Consider the following 23,285-nt stretch of genomic DNA (forward strand, 5'->3'; position numbering starts at 1 on the left):
TCAACTGTTAATCTAAAAGGTCTCAGGTAGATTTTTAACTTGAATGTGTAACGTAAAGGAATAGTCATTGAAAAAACTTTTGGTTTGAAGGCGTAGGGCCATTAGATACTTTTGGTAATCTGGGATCTAAGGAATCTGACTCAGCTGGCTAGAGCTATGTTGTAAGTCATCAGTATAGACACAAGGGGTCTTTTTTGTTGTGCTGAGTGTATGTTTTACTCATGTTTCTTCTGGTTGCTAACAGAAATACTGCTGACATCTCTACACCAAGACCTCTAAGGAAATCACTGTACAAATGACACTGCACTAGGATTATCAGGGGTAAAGGATCATTGTTCTAGGCACCCAGCTTTGAAGAAAGGACCAGCTTTGATCTCCATCAAGGGTATTCCAAGTGACGTCATTTGAGCAGGACTGGATTTTAAGCTGAAGCGTGATATCTACCTGTTTTTTTTCCCCTTCTTCTCTGTATCATGGTGTTCAAAACAGAAATATTTTTGGCATTCTCCCTGTTAGGGATGTGATTCTGGAGGTATGGAGTGTTACTGATCACAATACTCCTATGTCACTTCCCTCTTCCTGACTATCCAAAGTCTTTCAAATAAATGTAGGTGGGCCAGAGAACATTGGAGAAATCAGCAGCAATTACAATGCCTGGTTTCTCTAGTTGCAGCATTGGATGAAGAACATTGCCCCAGCTTTCACATGTTTTTTGTCACTACCAAGTAGTTCTGTACGTTAACCCTCTGCCCCGTGGAGCTGGCATTTCCGAGTTCTCGTTCTTTAATGCTAGTGTTGAGTTGCTCCAGCCCTGTTCTCGGTTGTCCTAGGCCTTTTCCTAACTAGAATTGTCATCTGCTCCTAATGTCCTATAATACTTCACCTCCAGGAATCGTCCTTGATGTCAAACGGCTTTGCAGAAGGGAAAATGAGATGACAGTATTTAACTGCAGCAGTAGCAATTTTTTACATGCTAATGTGCAGCTGAGTGCACTTTATTTAAAAAGTAATGGATAAATGCAATATTCTTGAGGTCTTGCGGAATGGTGAACTACATTCCTGGTTTTTGTCTAATCTGTTGGACAAGAACTATGATTTTTGTTGTAGTTGTTGTTGAAAGTACTGATGTCACCCTTTGCCTATATGGTAGAGCAATAATGCTTTTTGAAAATAAACTGCAGAAAACCCAAGGCCAGGTACTGCATTCTGAATCAGAATTTCGCAGTGTTTCTGTGAATAGATTTTTCTTTTGTAAATATGACCTTTAAGATATTATGTAAAATATGTATATACCTTTTTTGTAGGTCACAACAACTCATTTTTACAGAGTTTGTGAAGCTAAATATTTAACATTGTTGATTTCAGTAAGCTCAGCGTGGTGAGGTTGCAAACAGAAGAGACACCTCCTGAATTATGTGGCCTGGGGGAGGGGACAGCAGTCCTCAGCTCCTCCCCCGCCTTAGATGCCTGCTCTTTTCAACCTCTTAATCGAAATGCTTTTTAGAGAGATCATTTGTCTAGATGTAGGCATTTAAAAAATTTTTTTTAAATTCCTTTACCAGAACTAAGCACTTTGTTGATTTTAGGGGAAAGAATAGATATGAGGAAATAAAGTTTTTGAAAAAAGATATCAAGAATTTAAGATCAAGCAATTTGATTAAAAAAGAATCTTGGATTTTAAGCAGTCCATAAATTAATCGCTATTCATGGTATTTTTTTAAATTGAATTCGTCGTCTTTTCATGCATTTTAGGAGTGCTCTGAGGTTTTGGTTGCTAGGACCTGAAGCCCACATTGAGATCTCGGGAGGAGAACCCTTGATGTGTGGTTTCTGTTGTCTGCTCTGCTGTGTCGTCATTCTACTAATGTGATGTGTTCGCCGTCCCTGAGAATTAGGATGGTGCCATGACTATTTCTTAGGCGCTCAGTCTCCAGAGCAGCCAGTGTCTGGGATTCAGAGCTGCAGTCTGACTGAGCGCCTCGGTGCTCCCTCCCTCTTCTGCCCCCACCCCGTTCTGCCATTGCCACTCCCTGACACTTGTTCTAGTCAGTGGGATTAGGGAAAAAAAAATCAAGTTTAATTCCCTTTATCTGGTTTACTTTATTAAGTTCAAACAGTTGAATGAAAATGGGTTTTTTGGAATATTTGTGTATTTCAAATGTGTCTGCTAGCCTTGGTGTCATTTCCTAGCAATAACTGAGAGCCAGTTTTAATTTCACGCATTTAGCCAGTCTTTCTAGGTGTCTCTCAAGGTAAGATAATTTAACTTCTTTGACTTTCCTATGAATAAGTGAAACCTGTATTTCCAGAGCCACCACTAGAGCAGATTTGAGGTTGACCCCCCCCCGCGCCAGTGTGGTTAAAAATAGATGTAAGATTGTAAATCCATCAGCTTCCAGCATGGTGGCCTGTGCTTTTCAGGGGACATCTCCTCCTGTCTGGGACAGAGGCGCAGGTGACAAGTCTCTGTCTGTGGACACAGCTGTGTCAGCATGCCTGAACCGCTCTGGTTTAGGTCACGTGTGTGTGGGGAGACAGAACGGTGCTCTTGCCTTTCTTGAGTTTTAAAAATAAAAAAAATAAAGTTTTGTGATTCTTTCCCTCAGTCCTAACTCCAGGCTAACTGGAAGGCAGCACCTCCTTTTTATATGGGAAAAAAATGAAGTTTATTATAAGTTTTTATATTTTCTACTTGGTCATTTTATTGGTGCAAACTTAAGATTTTGATTTTCTTTTAATAGATGCAGCCTTTGAGACAATTTGTTGTTTTTACCTTTATTGTCGCTTTATCTTTTTTGGATAATTCTCTTTGTACTCCTGCTGCCTACCTCTCCTCACCACCGCCACCCCACCACCACTTTTTTAAACCTTAGTATCTTTTGGGTGAACAACATAAGTAATCTTCTCATTTGCTTTTAGAATGTGAGATATTTCCAGACCTACTTTTTTGCTGAATCCAAAGATATATAAATATATATATTTTATAGAAATCAAAGTGATATAAAGGAGATACATGTTTCTTCCTTTAAAAAGCAAATAGAAGCTGTGGTTAATGTTCATATTATGATGCCACTTTCCGAATCGTGTGTCCTGAGGGAAAGGTGTACATATTAATCAACAGGACTGCTTAGGGATCGCTATTTACTATCGAGGGGCGAGTTGGGGGTGTACCGGGGTAGGTGCTACAGAACATAATTGGCTTTCTGTCCTAGAAGTTCTTTGATCCAGAGACACATGCAGCTGGAAAGCAGAGACAGAATGGACTGCCAGTTACCCACATGCCTGTCCAGGTCCTTTTTTATTTGCAGAAGCCATGAGTTTTGTTCACAAGTCAGAAATTGATAGGGGTAAAACTCTAGGATAGATGAAATTCCCCCTGCTGCAGAGGAGCAGGAGCTGTGGCCAGCTCCGGGGCACACCGTGTCGGAACGAGCAGGGTGTTCTCTTCTTTCCTTCTCTCTCCAATATGTGGAATTCTGAAGAAGATGGAAGTGTCATTCTGAGAGCAATATTTAAATTCTCAGGAAGTGACTTATAGTATTGAGAATGAATTCAGTTTCAATCAAGTTTACATTAAATGTTGCTTTTAAAAAATATAAATCATTCTTTACACTGCATAGAATCCAACTACATGGGATAACTTATGAGATGGTTGGGTGGTAAGCTTTGAGTGCTTTGCTCATCATTTTGGATGTCATTGTAAATAAAGGTTTCTATTTAAAATTGAAGTCTAAGAGAGCTTGCTTTTTCTCTGTCTTTAAAAAAATATTTGATTAAGGGTTAAAGAGAACGTTATGGAATCCTATTTCAAATAACGATAGTTTCTGTGAGGTTAAAAGAAATCTTGAAAAGCATGGAGCTGTTCTTATAAAAGGTGAGTGCTTAGGGATTGTCTCCATCACGTGTTAAATGAGAAATGGGTAGGGCTAGGTGATGGCCGAGGTTCCTCCTGCTTCTCCATCCTAGCGTTCTGACAGCTGCCTTTACCACGCTAGACTACTTGGTACACAAAGAAGGACCGGCTAAAGTGAACTGCTCTGCAGTTGATTATTACTTTGGGAAAGTGAGGCCCTAAGGCTGGTGTAATGTGAGACTTACCTGTGGGGTCCCTGAAGTGTGGTAAATTTTAGGTATTGATTTATAACCATCTGTTCCCCTTCAAAAATCCCTCTAAACCCAAGGCGTCTCCTCCCGCAAAGGTGTTGACTGGTAGTATCTCGAATGCTTTTTTTAAGAAAACCAAACACACCAAAAAACTCCCAAGAATGGCCTTTTACAAAATGTCAAAGGTTACCTCATACCAACTGCTGGTCATTGGCTGGGGTTTTGGACACTGTATGACAATACTTAGACTACAAAATTTCTTTACAAATACAATTGCGTTAAAACTTGGGATGTACATCAACTTCAGTACTTTAAAAAACATCAGTTCTGGGACAAACAACAAAGGAATACTGGGAGAAAGGGTATCTGGTCAGGAACAGAAATGTCCACAACTGCAAGGAGTTTTCTTTCGCACTGGCCACAGAGCGTTTATTGACACCACCACTCTTGAAAATTGGGTTTTCTTATTAGTCAGATTCCCCTAAAAGTTCACACGCTGGTTACATGGAAACAGTCAGTCACATATGTACAGTGAAGGCAGTTTCTTCAGAGGCAGCCAGGGCTATAGGGCTGGATAAACGTCACTTCTTTTGTGCTATTGACTCATTGTCGAACTCGGAGCACCATTTCCAGCATCTGCAAGTAAGTTGCCTCTGTCCTGCTTAGTTCCTTCTTTGTGATGAACCAAAAGAATAAGAGGATTTAAAACAGAGTTGTTCTTCCCCTGTGATTTAAAAAAAATTCCAGTGACTTTCACCCTTGGGGGAAATTTCCAAGAAAATCTCTCTTTCTGTTCTTTTTCCCTCATGAGCCTCTCAGAGGGGGTTAGTGGCGACTGTTTGATGGGAAAATGCATTTTGTGCAGCTGGTGAGGTATAATCCAAAGCAAAAGCAGGGGCAAAAGTGGGCATCCTGAAGTAGCACGACTCTGACGGGTCTCTTCTGGAATCTGCCATGTTGACCGAAGGCTGGTTCTGCGTTTCTCAGGCCTCTTGGCCTTGAAATCATACATGGTTTCTCGTTGTCTGTACAGGCAGATGATGCCTCTGTTTTTGGAGGTCCGTCTTGCACTGCTTAACCTTCCCAGCCTTCCCACAGTTGGCCCCTGTAGAACAAAGCAGACTCCTCTTAGTGTCTGGTTATCATGCTGCTTATGGATTTCTCAGTCACTCCTGCAGCTCAGTAGGCTTTGCTTCAAGCATGTGGCTGCTGAGAAGGAGTATTTCTAGCTCCCTCAGAAAGGGCCTGCTGCCACCTACTCGTCTAGCTTTTCAGTTGCTGGCTTACACACTCAGCAGCTGGCAAAGATGCATTTAAAGATCTGGATAGAGTAGTGGCTAAGGAGAACGTGAGATGTCCAGATTATGTGCTTTAATTCTGGGAGCACTAGAGAAAGGCTTAGCTGGCCCGTTACTGTTGTCCTGTTAAAGCCACATACATTATATACATGGAAAGACAGAAGGGAGTAGACCAGAGGTTGCTAATGGCAGCTCACTAAGTGGCTTTGCTTGCCTGCCTGGTAACTTAATGTCAGATTAGTTTAGTTCAGTGTTAACAAAAAATTGTCACGCACACCTGCGTTTTAGGATTTTTCCCCATGAATTAAAGGATTCACAGTGCATCCCATTCATGCTGTTCCCTTTAGACTAGAGGTGACCTTTCCAGGTTGCCACAGTCGTCTTAGCTCCCTGCCCACCTCTGTTGGCACTAGAGAGTGAGTTTAGTTAGCATGGACACTGGAAACCACTTAATGAGGCCCCCCGCTGCTGACATTATGGACCAGGCAGCACTTCCGCAGCCACAGCCTTCAAGATGGTTGGCAAGTAGAATATTTAAATGCTTCTCAACCTCTGAGGAGTACCTTGAGTTTACCAAGCACAGATTATTATATAGAGAACAACAGTGCATTAGACAAGGAATTAATCTAAAACGTGAAATGTATCCCAGTACGTTATTTTCAGGAAGAACTTAGTTACTGCTTCCCCTCTCATTATGGGAAATGAGACTGATAACAAATGGCATGCACACAGAGTAGCCTTGGCAAAGCAGAGCACGTCAGACCAGATCTGTCTTTGTAAACTGGCTCAACTCAACTCACAGTGATTTGGAAGAAGGTCTCTTCATTTCTGGCCACTTTCGACGGTGAAACTGCCTAAGTTGTCAGGTGTCAAAAGGAGAACGAGTGTTAACCATCACCAAGAGAGAAAGGCACCCCCAAAGAACTCTACAAAGAAGGCCCCTTGGGTGACGCCTCTCACTGGTGGGTGGTCCAGGCCCCTGGCCGGGCAGAAAGCGGGCAGTGTCTAACCGAACCTGGGCACCCTCACAGAGGCTAGACGAGAGGATGGGCCAAGACACGGGGTCGTGCTCACGCTTTAAAAACAAAACTGAATACCTGTATTGTTCATAGCTTCCTCCATCTTTAAGTCCTAAATGAGAGAGAAATGAACAGAACACACATAATTTAGGGTAAAAATGGCACAAGCAATGACCAACTTTATAATTGCCTCTTTTTCTGTTTTTAAACACCTGAGGCTTTTTGTCACAAACCCATGGTGTCGATAGTGTTCCCTAGGCAGACGGAGTGGAGTGAATTGTGAGGTGGGCTCCCAGGTAGCCTTGGAGATCACCTACGCGCTAGTGTCACCATGTCAGTTTGAGGACCCTGAGGCATTCATTCAACACTGACCTCGGTCATAGGGAAGAGGCAGACATGGGCCTGGGCACCTATGCTGCAGAGGACAGACAGCCAAAGGCCCTGAGGGGTGGGGCGGGGGGAGGGCCCACGTCTTGGCTCCTGGCAAGTTTCTTAGAGGATATGGCAGTTTGACCAAGTGAGTAGGCTATGTACTCAGCCGACCCGGTCACTTTACTCATCCGTGAACCGAGGACAAGCAGATTCGCCTCGAAGGGTTATCCTAAGGATCATCAGTTAATGCACATAAAACCCTCAGCACAGTGACTGGTACAGTGACTAGTAAGTGATGGCACTTAGGACCATAAAAATAGCACTCGGTTGGTGGATGTTGGGAAGCGGGTATTTCAGCCACTAGTGAGAATTCACCAATGCCTGGTGATTCCAGGTTCCCTCCTGGGACTAGACCTGACCTCCCAAATCCTTCCTGTGGGAACCCTGCTCTCCAGTCCCCGCGTTGGGGTGCCTACTCACCCAGGTCCATGTTTCGAGTCCGGGGGTTGCACTGCTTGTAACCCTTGCAACTCCTCAGCTCCATGAGCTGTACGTGTAGCTGATTGAGGACGTCCCTGTCCAGTGTATTCACGGCGTTCATCAGCTAGTTGGAAAAGGCAGGTTATCACCAAGGTGATAAGACCGGGGGCCTTAGTTCAGGCTGGCCGGGCGTCACAGGAGCTGTGGGATGCTGACCTCCCCTTCTGCGAGAGCTAGAGTTTGGAACACTCAGGCCTGCCTCTTCCCTCTAGCCCCACCAGGCGCTCTCCTCATGAGAAGGAAAGCTCAGGAGAATAAGAACCACACCATGTACCTAACACTGGACTCCTGGGGCCACAGGACAGGAGGTTTCCACGCTTGGAAAGAAGCCCTTCCAAGCCTGTGTTTTTAGGCAGCCTCCATCCGCGGCCTCTCAGTGCCTTTTGGCTGGAAAGCGGCCATTTGGTGAAGGGATGGGTAGGTGATGTGGGTGCTTGCCCAGTCTGGGAGCTACCGGTGACCCACTGGCCTACGCGCTCTGCTGCCTCCTTTGGTAAAATCTGGGGATGACCTACCTAAGGAGAAAGACTGGCAGCCTATATGGTAATGAAAACAAAACAAGACAATGGAGTTGCTGGCCTTCAAAAATGAGATTTCATGCGAAAAACTGATTTCAGGCTTTTCTTGAAACATTGAAGACTGGACGATACCAAGCCTGCACTCCTGAGCAGCTCTAGTGCCGAAGCACAGTACACTCACGTCCCGCTCACCAGAGGCTCTGTGGCTCCTTTTGTCTTACATGTTCTGGGCCACTTCGGTCACGTATGTGTTCATATGATTTAATACACGGAAGCATGCAGTGAGTGCCTGAACGTTAGCTACTGTCCCGTTATCTGCGTGGTTCCGGTGGGCCCCGGCGTGTGCAGGCCTGACCCTAAGGACCCCTGAAGCTCTGGGGGTCTAGGAGCCTGCACACCTTCCCACAAAGCCTGCTTTGACCTTGAGGTGCCTGAGTTAGGGGAGAAGCTGTCCACGGCCTAGATTACGCATGCAGGAAGATGGAGGCAGAGAAGCTCTGCTTGCACCTCGAGTTCCCAAGTTCTCGGTAGCTTCAGAACTCACTTCTACTGTCTTAAGGACTCAGTGGGACTTGGAAAATAAACCGCCTCCCCAGGAGGGCTAACTGGCCGCACCCTGTACCGTACGCCCCCATTTCTCCAGCCGTGTTGTCTGTACCTGGTACGGGTCTGTGTTGAGATCAAAGTACTCCAGGAAGCCGGTTGCAAATTCACAGAAGAGGAAATTGTGGGTCTCGTTGATTGTCCTCATGCACCAGTACGTGTTGTTGTTGGCGCTGGTGCAGGCACAGAAGGGCCCCACTGCCGAGGGAAGAGAGAGCATGCCTGGAGTGTGCCCGCAGGAAGAAACTCAGTTCGCCCAAACGAGTGCCCACCTGGGATGACCCCCTTCAGTTCCTGCCCCTGATGTTGTCAGGGAACCGGTTCCTGAAAGACTGGCAGGACCTGGCAAGGAGGTATGAGCTGGGGGCAAAGTGGGTCACTGTGAGCCCCTGAGAGGCCCCTCCTGGCCCCCTGCCCCGGGCCTGCCCCAGGCTCGCTCACGTGTCCAGAGAGGCGCCGTCTGCCAGTGCTGGTTGTCGTGGGTGAAGCATGTGAGGCCCGGCATGCTGCACGTGTCGTTGTTCTGCAGCCGTTTGAGCAGCTTGCGAAGTTTCTTCTTGCGTTTCTGCTCCCTCAACAGCCACACCTTGTCCTTCTCCTGCAGACCCTTCCTAGGGGCACAGAGGGCCACACCCCTCACACCTCCCTCAGGCCCCCACCCTGCAGCCTCCTGGGGATCCATGGCCCTGAACTTCTGCTCTTCCTGCCCAGGGGGCTGAGGGCATGGACATAGAGGGTCCCAAAGGGGAGGACCTTTGTTTGCCCAAGTCCCAGTGCTGGCCTCAGGCAGGCTGGGACCAGACCCAGTCTCCTGTCTCCTGTGGTTGACTTCAGTCCCTGGGCCGCACAGAGGCGAGAGAAGCAGGAGGCTGCGGACTCCTGCTCACACCCCTGCCCTGGGGCCTGTGTCTTGCCCTACTTGGTGGGGTAGCAGTAACCCCGTCCAGCCTTGGGGGGTGCCAGGAGCCCGCTTGGTGTTGATCTGGGGGTCAGGCCTTCAAGGAGGCCAACTGCCCAGGGAAAGACCAGGACTCCTTTGTCCTCCTTGTCTCTTGTGGCTTACGGGAGGGCAGCCTCCTCCCAGGGCCGATGCTGCCCTTACCTGAAAGGATGAGGACTGGAGCCCTTGTGCTGGAGGCGGCCTTTGTGCTGGCTGTGGTAGCTGTAAGAGACCCCCGCCCCGGCCTCAGGCATGCCACTGGGCAACTCGTGGGTGGGTGCAGACTGCAGCTTCCTGGGGGCCCATCCCTCCTTCTGGGGCAGTGCTCACAGGGTGCTGTCGCCTGGGCCGGCCTGGCTGGCTCCTCTGTACAAGCATGAGCTGGGGCCCCTGGCTGAAGGCCTCAGGCCAGACTGAGAATGTCAGGGAGATGGAAGATCGCCCACCCTGGAAGCCAGGCTCCACGGGGCCTCCGCCTCAGCATCTCCAGGTTGGTTGTCCCCAGACCCTCACCCACCTTGTGCCTGGTCAGGGCCAGCCCTGGCAGAAGCCACATTGTGCAAGCCCTTCCTGGCAAGCCAGCAGGGACCCCACAGCTGCGTTGTCCGGGACAGTAGCCATGGGCCATCTGTGGCTGTTTCCATTTAAATTAAAAGTACAGATCCAGTTCCTCAGTTACATTGGCCCCATTTCCGTGCTCCCCAGCCACACGTGGTGGCGCCCACACTGGACAGCACGGCCACGTCCACCTGCATCAGCACAGCAGTTGTAGAGGATGGGGCTGCTCTGGAGTTCAGACCCGGGGCCAGGGTCCCCTGAGCTGATCCCTGGGCCTCGGGCCACAGTCCTGAGAGGGCAGTCAGTAGACGCACTTCCCCCGCTGGGAACAGCCCCACGTGTGCAGAGCCTGCTGCTGCCAGGGCGGGGATCTGGGCGTGTGGCCGGCCCCCCCTGCGGGCCGGGGCTGGGTGCCCAGAGCTGACAAGGGGGGTGGGAACTGTTAGTGATATATTTTTACCCTGAGGGAGGGGACAGGGATATAAAGATAATGAAAGGAATCATGGATGCTGTGTCCCAGGGTTAGTCCTGCAGGAGCCCCAGGGGCCTTCCTGGGGTCCCTTTGCTGCCCGCTCACCTGATTTTGTGACAGTCACATTCTTCTGGCCGCTTTTTCTTCAGGTGACCTCGGACTTCCCTCAGGTTCTTAATTTTGTTCTGCAGGGTTTCGATCTGAGGGAGGGAGCAGGAGAGGAGACCATGAAACCCTGGAGGGCGCTGGGTGCGACAGCTGGGCAGTGGTATCCCTGGCCCTGCCCTGTCTGTGCTCAGCAGCAAGCCTGCGTCCCCGGGCCCAGGGCTGCTCCCACACCTGTGGGGGCCCCGGGGCTCCAGGGCCATCTGCTGACATAACCAGGCTCCAGCGAAGGGACTGGGAGGCCTTCTCTGGCCCTGTCCTGCCCGAGAACCAGCTGAGCCCACTGAGGACTTCAGTGTCACCCCCGAGGCTCGTTGAGAGGACCAGATGTGGTGTGAACATCCCGTAAATCAGAAAGGGTAGGACGTGACCGCGCCGTCCTTCCTCCGCAGCCCGCTGTGCGGAAGCTTCTGAATGATGCTAGGATGGATGCTCCCGTCCCCGGGGTCAGGACTGTGTGGGCCTCTCTCCCCTGGGCCTGGCCTCACTGCCCTCCCAGGGTGGCTGGGGGCCCACCGAGCTCGTGGTGGCGAGAAACTGCCCCAGCCCAGACTCCGTCACCTCGTGGTCGATGTGCAGCTTGTGGTCCTTCCAGGCCTGCAGGGACTTGTACAGGTCCAGGTCACACTGGACTGTGTCGTTCTCCAGGATGTAGCATCTGCGTGGGAGAAGGGATCATGTGTGGCCCTGACGGGATGAGGGGGGCCTGAGAGGGGTGGGTGGCCCTGCCGAGGCCAAGCCTGCCCCCTTTACCCCTAACCCCCACCTGGACTCTCACCGATGTGTGACTTTAATGGGGTTGGGGGCTGAGGAGTCTGGAAGGCCCCCAGTGCCACTGAAGTCCCCGCCGTCTTTGTCATCTTGGTCCTCAGGAGCCCCTGGCCAGTGCCGTTTGGTAAGGTTGCGGGGCTGGGACGTGTCATCCAGGCCTATGTGGTGCACCTTGCCGTCCACCTCGATGGCCACAGAGCGGACGGAGCGGTTGCGGGCATAGCTGGCCTTGTACTCTGTGGGCGTCAGAGGGGTGGCTGGGTTAGGAGGGCTGGGAAGGCTGGCCCGGCTCCCTGGGCAGCAGAGTCTCCATCCGGACAAGGTCGTGCTCCCAAGCAAGAGGCTCAGTGTGGCCTGAGACTTGAGGGCTCATGAAACCTACCCCCCAGGAAGCAGGACCTGCACCCACTGGGAAGACCTCAAGGTGAATCAGCTGGGGACACTGAAGTCTTAGACCTAAGAAGGAATTGGCCTGAGATAAGCTCAAGAGCTACGTGCGGATAAACCAACGCACATCTGTGTGGTGGAACATCCGCCACTGAGGAATGCAGCAATAACACACGCCGCCACGCAGATGACCGTCAGAAACACTGCAACACGGAAGAAGCCAGACGTGGGCCGGCCCCATGGCTGAGTGGTTAAGTTGGCACACTCTGCTTTGGCGGGCCAGGGGTTCGCCAGTTCAGATCCTGGGCGCAGACCTACACACCACTCATCAAGCCATGCTGTGTTGGCATCCCACAGAGAAGAACTAGAATGACCTACAACTAGGATATACAACTATGTACTGGGGCTTTAGGGAGAAAGGAAAAAAGCCAGACACAGAAGGTCACATATTGTCTGATTCTGTTTGTATGAAATTTCTGGAATAGGTAAAGACAGAAAGCAAATCACTGGTTGCTGTGGGATGGGGAGAAGGTGATGGGTTTCCTTGTGGGCTGATGAAGCGTTTTAGGGCCACACAGAGGTGGTGGTTGCACTACACTGTGAATGCATGAAGTGCTTCTGAATTGTATACTTTAAAATGGTAAATTTTATGTTCTGTGAACTCCACCTCAATAAAAACAGGAAATCAAGTAAAGTAGATATAAAAACATTAAGTAAGGAGATTGAAGCAGTAATCAGAAACCTCCCAATAAACAAAAGTCCAGGACCAGATGGCTTCCCTGGTGAATTCTACCAAATATTTAAAGAAGAATTAATACCAATCCTCAAACTCGTCCAAAAAACAGAATAGCAGGGAACACTTCTGAACTCATTTTTTGAGGCCAGGATTACTCTGATTCCAAACCAGGCAACAATGCCGCAAGAAAAGAAAATTACTAATATCCCTGATGAACATAGAATGCAAAAATCCTCACCAGAATATTAGCAAACTGAATTCAGCAGCACACCGAGAGGATCAGACGCCATGATCAAGTGGGATTTATTCCAGGGATGCACGGATGGTTCGCCATCCGCAAATCAGTCAACGTGATGGACCAAATGATGCGACTCACCAGTGTGATTAACAAAACGAAGGACAGAAACATTCTTCGGGACGTTCTTCTGGATGGAACCGGGAGAGGCTTGGGGAGGCCTCTCAGCTTCTCGGGGTGGATTTCCCCAGCAGGGAGCTGGATGCGCTCCACCAGGTGGGCAGCGAGAGAGATAGCCGAGAGATGCTTCGCCTGAGCTCTGAGTCAGCCATTGAGATCTGAGGGCTTGCAGGCTAAAGTCAGAGCCCAGACTACTCCCGTCTTCCATTTGTCAAAGGATATACTTGATCAGGTCGGCCCATAATAACCCCCTGGCCTAAAGGTACATCTTTTTTTTTTTTTTTTAAGATTTTATTTTTTTCCTTTTTCTCCCCAAAGCCCCCAGGTACATAGTTGCATATTCTTTGTTGTGGGTCCTTCTAGTTGTGGCATGTGGGACGCTGCCTCAGCGTGGTTTGATGAGCAGTGCCATGTCCGCGCCCAGGATTCGAACTGACGAAACACTGGGCCGCCTGCAGCGGAGTGCGCGAACTCAACCACTCGGCCACGGGGCCAGCCCCAAGGTACATCGTTTTTTAAAGGGCCTGGAGCCAACTGTGGCCTGGGTTTCTGCTGGGCCCTGAATGACCACCAGGTGGCGACCAAGGCTGGAGCACGGCCTAGGGGCTGGCGGTGGTGGCGCCCAAGAGGGGAGGAAGGGACTCCCTGTCCGACGGGGCCTGGGCCCAGGGTTCCAGCATCCCCTCTTGCTGCCCCTGCTGTCCCGGCAGATGTTTGTATCTTTCCGTTCTCAGACTCCTTGTATTGCAGTCACACGGGCCAAGAGTCCGGGGGTCCAGGTCCAGGAGAGGCATCTTCTCTTCGGCCAAGCCTTGGGCCTTCTCTGGCCCTGGACAGCTTTCTCCTTGGCTTTTTCCTCCCTGACTTCAGTCTCCCTGAAGCCACAGTGCCCAGGCCCCTGATACATACAGTAATGAGCGGCTCTCCCTGGGGAGCAGGTCCTGCCTGCTCAAGAGGCCCAGGAAATAGCCCCCTGGGTTCTTTCTGCTTCTCTGTCTCACTCACGAGTCGGCTGCTCTGTATCTTTCCACCCTCAATCCCCCAGCCATAAGCCCAGGGGTCCCCAAACGATGGCCTTGAGGGCCTACGCCCCCTGTTTACAGAGTCCACGGCTGTCTTCTCACTACAGTGACAGAATGGAGTCGTTGAGACAGGAGCGTTTAGCTCGCAAAGCCTCAGATCTTTACCCTGGCTCTTTACAGAGGAAGTCTGCCAGCCCCTGTGTAAACTTTTCCTGGGCTGAAGCCACGCCACTAGCTCTCCTTGTCACCCTAGTTGTCTTTATTTCAGGGCCCCGGGGGTGCCTCCCTGCTGCACGTCCCGGGAGGGGGCATTTCATGACCCAGTGGCCAGGAGCTTCGGCTCCGGAATCGGAGTCCTGGGGCAGGTCCCGAGCACACGTGCGACCACGGCAGCTGAGTTCCCTTCTGCGCGGCCGTGTGCCATGGTGCCCGCCTTCCAGGGCTCTCTGGAGGGTGACATGGAACAGGACTGGTAAGTCTGTCAGCTCTTGGAAGCTGGCATCGAGCAGCTGCTCTGTGGTTCGGGACTGCAGCTGGGACATCCTCACCCAAGGTCACAACCCTGGCCCCTCTGCCTCCCCAGGTCGGTAAAGCCCGTGCGTGTGGCCTGTTCTCTGGGCCGGGACCCACAGGGCCTTTGTGCATCCTCTCCCCCCAACTTGGAACTCTCGTCCTCTGGGTGGTCTCAAGGTCTGTTCCTTCTCCACACTTGGCTCTCATTTAAATGTCACCTGACCGTCCATTCTAGAGCTGCCACCCTCTCCACCTGGTCACACCACCGTTTCATTTCCTCCACCCATTTTCCACTGAGGGAGGTGACCTTCCCACTTACACCTTGTCTCATCCACGAAGTCTGATCAGTGTCTCTCCCACTGAACTCTGTAATCTCAGCATCTGGCACATGGTGGGGCTTGCGGATTTGTTGGGAGAGTAAGTGAACAGACATTGGCCACCTGGACCCATTCCCAGAGTCCTCATCTCCTCATCGTGGTCCTGGGTCTCCTCTGATCTGGTCTGGCTGGCTCGGCCGGGCTTCCTCACAGCGCAGCCGGCATCCCAGTGGATCCCGGTGTCTGGCGTCTGAGCTGCACGAGGCTGGGGCTTCTCAGCCTCAAAACTGGTGATGTTTTGGGGCCAAATAAATCTCCGTCATGGGAGGCTGTCCCTTGCAAGGCAGGATGTTCAGGAGCATCCTTAGCTTCTACCTACGGGATGCCAGCAGTATCCCCATCACACACTATTGTGACAGCCAGAAATGTCTCCACGTTGCCAAGTGTCCCTGGGGGTTGAGAACCCCTGCTCTAGGCTGGCTGCTCAGAAAGGAGGGACAGAGCGTCTTGTCGGCAGCACTTGCAGGAGGAAGAATGGAGGGCCAGGAGACAGGGATCAGCTCCCCAAGTCGGCTGTGTGACCTGGTCTTTCCTGACCGTCGTAAGGAGGGACCCTCCGCCCCCGCCACTTGCTCCCAGGTTGCTGTGAGCTGCATATAAGACAGGGCTGTGATGTCACACTGTCCTCACCTGAGGGCTTGGGTTGAGCCGAGTCTCAGCTATTTAGGTGCGTTTTTCTTTCTTCTCAGCATTAACGGTGGGGGAAAGAGGCTTGAGTTGCCAGTTCTTATATTATTTGAAGATTATCCACTGTGCCATGTGTCGATGCGAGATGTTCACCGTGGGAGTCAGTCGGAAACCAACCATTTTATTCACTGACCGAGATGAGCTCAGGAGTCAGCAGTCAGCTGGGGAGGAAGTGTAACGGGGCCGCCAAGTGGGAAGCGCTGTTTGCGGCAGGAGCGGGTGGCCGTGGAGACCCATCCGCTCCGTCACAAAGGTGGGCTCAACAGACCAGAGAGGCCGTGGAGGGAACCTCTGAGCCTGCCACTGGACACCCACCGTCTGCTGAGGCTACAAGGAATATCATTCAGCCTGAAAAAGGAAGGGAATCCTGACCCAGGCTACAATGTGGATGAACCTCAGGGACATGATGCTCAGTGAAATGAGCCATCACAAGAGAACAAAGGCTGGGTGATCCACTTATCTGAGGTTCCTAGAACAGTCAGACCCACAGGTAGAAAGTAGGGGGTGGTGGCCAGTGGCGGGGGACTGGGGCTGGGGAGCTGCTGTTTAGTGGGCCCAGAGCTCCAGTTTTGCAAGACAAAGACTGATCTGGAGACGGACGGTGGGATGTCAGCACAACGATGTCAAGGTACTTGACACTACTGACCTGTATGCTTAAAAATGGCTGAGATGGCAAATTTTGTGTGTGTTTTACCACAGTTTAAAAAACAGCAGAACTAGAGTCTGTAATTAGGCATTGGCTGTCCTTGGGTTGGGGGGCCAGAGAAATGGGTGGCATGGGAAATGGCCCAGCTCTGGAGTGACACATCTAACTAGCTGACCGCATCTTGCCGAGCCCAGGCCTGGCCCCAGCAGCTCTCCGAGCACTTTGAAAGCACAGGTGCGTGCTCATTTGAATGCCAGGCAGGGAGCATTCCTCCCTGGGGAGCTGAGCCTCAGACGGAGCTGTGGCAGCCCTGGTGACAGCTGAGGCTTCCAGCCAGGCCTGGAGGATGTCCCCTGGGGACCGTCTCTGCTCGTCCTCCTCCAGCCTCTGTGGGAGTGAGGTGCGAAGACCAGGCAGCTTCCTCCGCTGGGACGGGGCCTTCTCCTCACTCGTCCAGTGTAGTCTGGTCTCGTTATTTGTGGGGACATTCTAGAAAGTCACCTCGCACACTGAATGAACTGGGCTGTTCTCCCAGCGGGAACACGAGGTTCCTGGGAGCCTCTGGTCACAACATGCTTGTCAACTGCTCAACACAGAACCTTGTTCTATGTGTGTTTCTGTTTAAAGACACCTTGTTTAATATATATCGTCGATTCATGAACACCGAACTCACGGCCAACAGCAGCGTAATTCGGGCCTGAATGAGGCCGATCTAGCCCATGGGTCTCCGCGAGGTGCACCCAGCCTGCCTGCGCTTAGAGACACCACACAGCACTTCAGCTCCACGCTTGGGGGCCACAGTAAATACTGAAATCACCGGAAAAGTACAGAAATGTGGAAAACATGACTCAACAGATGTAAGGGCTGAAACGAGAAGGCAGAGCATCGCTGTGGACCACAACTGGGAGTGTGCCGTTGGTGACTCCGAATTTCCTACTGCTCCCGCTCCCATGCCCCCTTTCAGCCACTGAGATGGCAGCTGGGGGAGCTTTGCAAACGCTCACCTGATCTTGCCTCCTCGGCTCCAAACCCTCCGGTGGCTCTTGTCTCTGAGTCAGGGCCCTACGATGCTCTGAGGCCCAGCGATCGGCCTGGCCCATCTCCCGCGCCCACCCCCTCATTTCTTTACTCCACTGCCCTCCGCAGTGCTCAGCACCCTAGCAAATTCTCTTCCGTCTCTATTACTGCTCTTCCCCGCTGGATGAGTGGATCAGGAGCGGGTGTCGCTGGGTCCCCAGCTCCCAGAATGCCACCTGGCTCTGGTGGTCAGTGTCTGTGGAATTGTTTGAATGAATGAATGGGGTGTGGTCCCCCCTCCTGTCCTGTTCCGCCCAGGCCACCCCACTTACTCTTCTTGAAGAACTTCTTCCGGCGTCCGGCCAGGCCGAGCTTGTAGTCCCCGCGGTCGCAGGAGCAGGCCTTGCCGCCCTGCCCGTAGTACTTGGGCACCAGGTTGGACAGGGCTCCACCCCCAAGCCGCACGGGGCCCTTGCACTTGTGTAGCTTCAGCTTCCCGGTGGCGTCCTCCACACACTGCCACTTCTGCAAGACACAGGCGGGCCTCAGGCTCCCGGGCCTCGGGCAGGCCGCTCGGCCACTGCCTGGCCTCCCCTCCACCTGGCGACCTCCTCTCCCTGACCTGGAGGGGGGATACAGCTCCCGGGAGCTCCACTCCTGGAACTGTCTGCTCTGTGATAGACCGAGACGCATCTACTGGGGGAGGAGAACAGAAATGGTGCCAAGGGAGTCACCACAGCTGAGCGTGAGCGCCAGTGAGGGTGGCTCGTAAGAGGAGCCCCCCAGGGCTGGACAGAATGGTCACACGCAGGAAGGGCCTTCGTGGAAGGCACAGCACGCACAAAGATGTGGTGACAGTGCTGGGAGGGTAGGGGGCCAGGACTGCCTCTGCCAGCCAGGGGACACTAGGGGCAGGGCCCCGGAGGCCCCTGGATCTGTAAGTCTGGCCCCAGATCGATGTCCCCAGCTGGTCCAGGCCCCGAAGCCACGGCTATGCTCTTTTCCTTCGGGTTCAGCAGTGTGCTCCGATCATCTGTTCTGCAGAACTGATACCTGCCCCTCCCCCGTCCCGGGACTGCCCGACCCCCAATCTGGGGTGGGCGAGAAAGGTGCAAAAGGGCCAGCGGGGGGATTCACTGACAATCCCAGGGGGACGAAGACCCCCTGGCACCATCGGCTCATTCTCTGTAGCTCAGCACCGAAATTGGCACCACTTCCGGGATCTCCCCAGGTCCCCGCCAGGCCGGGGGTTTCTGTTGCGGGCACTCAGGCTGTCACCCGAGCGCCTGGAGCGGCGCCTACACAGAGCACGCGGTGGCCACTGCTACAGTGGAGCACGTGCCCCAGAGTCCTGCCAGGCACACATGGTTCCTTCCCTGACGAGATGTCCCGGCCATCACGGCCAGGGGGCTGGGGACTACACACAAATGCCGGCTGGGGGTGGGGCTGAGCCATGGGGATGGGCCAGGACTGATCCTGGGTCTAGTGATGAGATGGAGCCGCCGGCTGCAGCCTGTCGGAACCCACCCAGCCCAGCCGTGGCCCAGACAGCTTGCGGGGCTGTTCACGAGAAATGGAGCACAGGCCCAGGTTTGGCTTTCTCTCACGGGCGAAGTGGGCACGCATCTCCAGGCCTGAGCCACCACAGTGAGCTCAGTCCTGGCCCCTAGACCCAGGCGGGGCACATCACCTGCAGCCCTGGGCCAGGCCAGGTCCCCTTGCCCGCCCTCCTCCTCCCCTCCCTCCCCGCAGAACCTTGCCTCCTGCTTGGGTCCCTCTTCCCAAGGCCCTGAGCCCTCTCCTCTCCTGTCCTCTCCTCTGCGGAGCCCACCTTGGCCTTCCAGGCCTCAGCACAGCCCAGTTCAGACTCTCCTAAGCATCCGTCACCGTTTCTGCTACCTCTGAATATTACCTGGATTAGAATTTCCTTAATATTTCTCTTGAAATCAATTCACTTTTTTAAAACTTAAATTTATTTATTTACAAAGGCAACTTCCTATCCTTCCTATAAATGGAATCCCAGCCACAAAGAGGACCCTGTAACACAATGAAAATCAAGTCATTTCACTTTATAAATAGCGTGCAGAGGCCTGCTGTGTCTTTTTAAAGAGGGATCAGGCAAGGGTAACGGGATGAGCTAAAGACACAGGCGCTCCCATGGGAGGGTTTTCCTCTGACATCAGGACCGAAAGGGAGCTGGGGCAGGACCCCGATGTCTCACGCCTCGGGGGGCACTGGCCTCACTGGCTCCCGCGGCCTACGCTGCAGTTTGCAGGGGAGGAAGGACGGGAGGCGCATCGTCCCCAGGACACCAGCCACACCCCTCACCTGGCCCAGCTGCTCACACGCGGTCTGGTACTCGGCGCGCTGACACAGGTCCTTCACGCGCTGGTACTTGGGCAGGAAGTTCTCCTCCTGGGCATCCACCTTGTCACTGTCCCTCTTGTGGAGCAGTTTGCTGTGGGGCAGAGAGGGGGACATGGGGAGCTCTGGAGGGGCATCGTCTGCAGCCCCTCCTGGAGGAGCAGTCCCCCTCGACCCTCGTGCAGTGTCACCACGGAGGGTGCAGGTCCAGCCTGGCCACATCTTCTGATTATTAAGAAGCTTAAGAAATGGGGATTTTATAAGAAACCTCCAAAATTGCATGAGTTGGCAGTAAATTAAAACATTTAAGACACCGTCTGGGCAGGACAAAACGTGTCTGAAGGGTACAGGCAGCCTCCAGATGCAAATTCTGGGTCAACCATAGGATCAGTGAACGGGCTCCCTTGTGTCTAGGGGGCTGTGGACACAAATTCCCAGTCCTTGTGGAAGGTGCCATAATAACAACCTTCTCCCTCCCGCCCTTGACAGTGAGATCTTCAACACCACAGGCGCATGGGGGCTGCCGGGAGGACGGGGCAGGTGGGGGGCGCCTGGGTGCTGCTTCAGGACCTGGCACTCACCCTCTCTCCACCAGGAAGGAGTCCCGCCAGACCCTCATCTTTTTTTTCAAGTGAAACCTGGAAAAAAAGCACACTTCCATCTCCTTGTCAGTGGCGGGGGGGGGGGGGGGGGGGGGGGGGGGGGGCCTCACACATTCCCGCCTCCCTTTCCCAGAAGCAGGGAGGGTGCCCAGAGCCAGCCCGGGTTCACCATCGGCACAGACCCTGGGGTCCTGGGACAGCGGGGGTGAGTGGGCCTAGCTGGGCACTGGGGAAGCTTTGATGCCCCCGCCCTGCCCCCCAGCAGAGCTGCCTCCCGCCCAGAGACTTGGGTCTGAAGGCACATGGGGCAGAAGCTGCTTGAAGTGGCACACAGTCGTGTGTGTGGGTTGCGGTGTAAGTCCTACAACCCCCCGCGTTGGAAAGGATCGCTTCCTCTTTAGTTCGGCACCAGATGAAGTGGTCGGCCCGGCTCCAGGTTAATGATGTTGTGTTTTGGGGGGTTTTTCCTTTGATCCTTTATAGTTGGATTTGTGTGATTTCAGTGTGCACTTCATGCAGTTTTCGCTCTAGCATGTCCATTTCCCAGAGGGGGCTCGGGCTGAGAGAGGAAGCTCCATCCGGGCCCTGACTCCCAGGTGTCCTGGCTCCCAACCCAGGGCCCCTCTGCCCCGAAACATGCCCATTTTATCCTCTTACAGCTCATAAAACCTCACAGTTGGAGGAGGCAGCTCAACGGAGGCGGTTCCCCTACAGGGCAGCCCGACGTGGACGGACAGCGCCCACCCAGGACCCTCCGAGCAGCAGGACACGCCTCAGGCTGGGAGCCCGTGGGCAGTCACAGGGCCGGCCACCAGATGGCGCTGCTGCTGCGTCCCCACCAGACGCGGCTCGCCTCCTGCCCGTCCCTTCTCCTCTCCATCGCTGTTCCCTGTCCTGCCTCCAGGACACCTAGGAACAGGTTCCCATCTCCCCGTCCGGCATTAAAGGCACAGAGTGTGCGACCAAGAGCACAGCCTCTCGTCCAGAGTCTGAAGGCCCGGAGTCGGGTCCAGACTTGCTGAGCGACCTCCGAGTGGCTCGACGTCTCTGGGATTCAATTTCCACACTGGTCAAATGGGGTCACATAATGCCCACCTCGCTGGGCTACTCTGAAGATGAAATGAGAGGATCCCCCGCACAGTCCTCAGAACAAGGCCTGGCACTCCGCAAGGGCTTGGGGTTACATCCTGTTGTTGTTATTTCAAGTTTTGCCCAATTTTAGCTCTGAGAGGGTCCTCAGCTGGTCACCTTGGCCGCATTCCAGATGGGAAGACGGGACCTTGGAGAGGGGACTCCTCTCCCTCGGCAGGTAAGTGGTCCGGATGGGGGGACCCTAGAACTCCAGCTGCTGACCCTCAGAGATGCCCTCCTCAGACCCACATGGTTTGGCCATGAGCTCACGCAGGCAGGGAGCCGGCGCCCCTCCCCCAGCACTCGCCCCTCCCCCAGCACCCACCCCTCCCCCCTCACCGATTCACGGGTCGCTCCGTGTCCAGCAGCTTGAGGATGGATTTCCCGTCCATATCCGCGGGGATGTCCAGACCTGCGATGTCCAGGATGGTGGGGGCCAGGTCGATGTTGAGCACGATGTGGGGATTCCTGGGGGAGGCAGGAGGCCAGGGACTCAGCCACCTGAGCAGGGTGCCCCAGCCTAGGAGAGGAGCAGCTGGAGGGATGGAGGTAGCCAGGGGCCAACGCTGCCCACAAGATGGGGAAGCTGCGACCCTGTCACTCCTGCGCCTCAGCCCTCAACACCCTGCTGTGGCCCGCTCCCCACCTCCACCTCTGTGCCCTCCGGGCTCACCACGCGGTGCTGGGGTTCACAGGCCCCTGGCCTCTCTGTGGCTGTTTCTTCTGCCAGGAATGCCCTCCTTGCCCCCCACGACCCGAAGAAAGGACACCCGCCTTTAAGAGCCCCTCTAAACCCTGGACCTACCCCCGACCCTTCTCGGAACCTCTGAGGTAAACACTGGCCCCCTTACTGTTCCTAGATAGCCCAGGCACAGTCTGGCCTCAGGGCCTTTGCCCTTGCTGTCGCCTCTCCAGAAGGTTCTTCCTCCAGCCACCAGCATGGTGCTCTCCCTCACCTGCTTTGGTTCTTTGCTCAGCGATGACCAAGGAGGCCCGTGATGGACTCTAAGTGGCCCTGTGACCCCTGCCCTCTGGGGTTCACTCTTTTGTGTCAGCCCCTCCCGCAAGGTTGGCCGAACCAACAGAACATGGCAAAGGCGACGGGCTGTCCCCCGTGGTTACGTCACATGATGCATAACGCTGTCTGCTAGCCATCTGTCCCTTGTCCGTTTCTCCCCTGGCTGGCTCTGAGCAAGCTGCCATGCATCCACTGGGCTCTTGGCAGGCAGGCTGTGTGAGCGAGTCCTCCGTTTGCCCCTGAACCACCCCGTGAGCGGGCAGCGGGGCCCTCCGCCGTTGAGCCTCCAGATGAGACAGCGGCCCTGGCTGGCACCTTGCTGTCGGGCTGAGTGGAGGACGAAGCTAAGCTGGGCCCAGGTGCTGACCTGCAGAAACTGGGTGATGATACGTGTGTGTTGTTCCCAGGTGCTAAGTTTGTATGGCTTTGTTACGTGGCACAGATCACGGACACAAGCTCCTTCCTGAGGACCATATCCCCTCGTCCTGCTCCCACCCCTCCCTGCTGTATCCTGCACCTGAAGCCTCATCACCCTCCCAGTCACTACACATTTTATTCATTTATCTGGTTTATTGTCTATTCCCCAATCAGAATCTAATTGGAAGGCAAGGAGATTTTGTCTGTCTTGTTCCCTTCTGTATCCCAGGTGCTCCTACACTTAGAGCATTCAGTGGGTGCTCAATAAGCATCAGCTAAGTGAATTTTGTTATTTATCTCCACCACACATCTGTCACTTCTCCTGTCTCCGGTTTCTCCCTGGTGGTGTTCCCAGCGTGGTGGTAAATGACTTGAGGGATGCGCTCAGCACAGGGCCTGGCACCTGTGGAATGAATGATGGCTGCATGGACACACTCTCCATCAAGGTGGCTCAGTGCCCCGCCGCCCCGCCATGAGTTCCCTGGGGCTGAGGGGCAGGGCCTGGGGCCTAGGGTTCCAGTCCTCCTTGACCCCCTCCCTCCCCCAGCCCAGCACCTTGTAAACACTGGACAGGTAGCCAAGCATCCTGGGGG

General features: G+C 53.4%; 2 protein-coding genes across 7 annotated transcripts in view; one reads left to right on the top strand and one right to left on the bottom strand.

Annotated features, from left to right (window-relative positions):
* The window catches only part of NCOA3 (nuclear receptor coactivator 3), a 123,660-nt gene extending 119,937 nt beyond the window's left edge, over window positions 1-3,723 (top strand). For all 6 annotated transcript variants that reach the window (XM_046678609.1, XM_046678614.1, XM_046678613.1 and 3 more), the window contains one exon: window positions 245-3,723. In XM_046678609.1, coding sequence (XP_046534565.1) covers window positions 245-256 — 12 coding nt within the window. In that variant the 3' untranslated portion in view covers window positions 257-3,723. The remainder of the gene's footprint in view (window positions 1-244) is intronic.
* Window positions 3,724-4,257: 534 nt separating this feature from the next.
* Window positions 4,258-23,285, bottom strand: part of SULF2 (sulfatase 2) — a 92,739-nt gene continuing 73,711 nt past the window's right edge. Inside the window, exons 7-20 of the mRNA XM_046678616.1 lie at window positions 21,597-21,725; window positions 20,106-20,162; window positions 19,489-19,618; window positions 17,493-17,685; window positions 11,368-11,596; window positions 11,151-11,247; window positions 10,530-10,624; window positions 9,557-9,616; window positions 8,896-9,065; window positions 8,510-8,652; window positions 7,274-7,397; window positions 6,500-6,533; window positions 6,203-6,256; window positions 4,258-5,209 (exon numbers count right to left, since the gene is read on the bottom strand). Coding sequence (XP_046534572.1) covers window positions 5,179-5,209; window positions 6,203-6,256; window positions 6,500-6,533; window positions 7,274-7,397; window positions 8,510-8,652; window positions 8,896-9,065; window positions 9,557-9,616; window positions 10,530-10,624; window positions 11,151-11,247; window positions 11,368-11,596; window positions 17,493-17,685; window positions 19,489-19,618; window positions 20,106-20,162; window positions 21,597-21,725 — 1,546 coding nt within the window. The 3' untranslated portion in view covers window positions 4,258-5,178. The remainder of the gene's footprint in view (window positions 5,210-6,202; window positions 6,257-6,499; window positions 6,534-7,273; window positions 7,398-8,509; window positions 8,653-8,895; window positions 9,066-9,556; window positions 9,617-10,529; window positions 10,625-11,150; window positions 11,248-11,367; window positions 11,597-17,492; window positions 17,686-19,488; window positions 19,619-20,105; window positions 20,163-21,596; window positions 21,726-23,285) is intronic.

The sequence above is a fragment of the Equus quagga genome, chromosome 12, assembly GCF_021613505.1.
Source record: "Equus quagga isolate Etosha38 chromosome 12, UCLA_HA_Equagga_1.0, whole genome shotgun sequence".
NCBI classification, from domain to species: domain Eukaryota; kingdom Metazoa; phylum Chordata; class Mammalia; order Perissodactyla; family Equidae; genus Equus; species Equus quagga.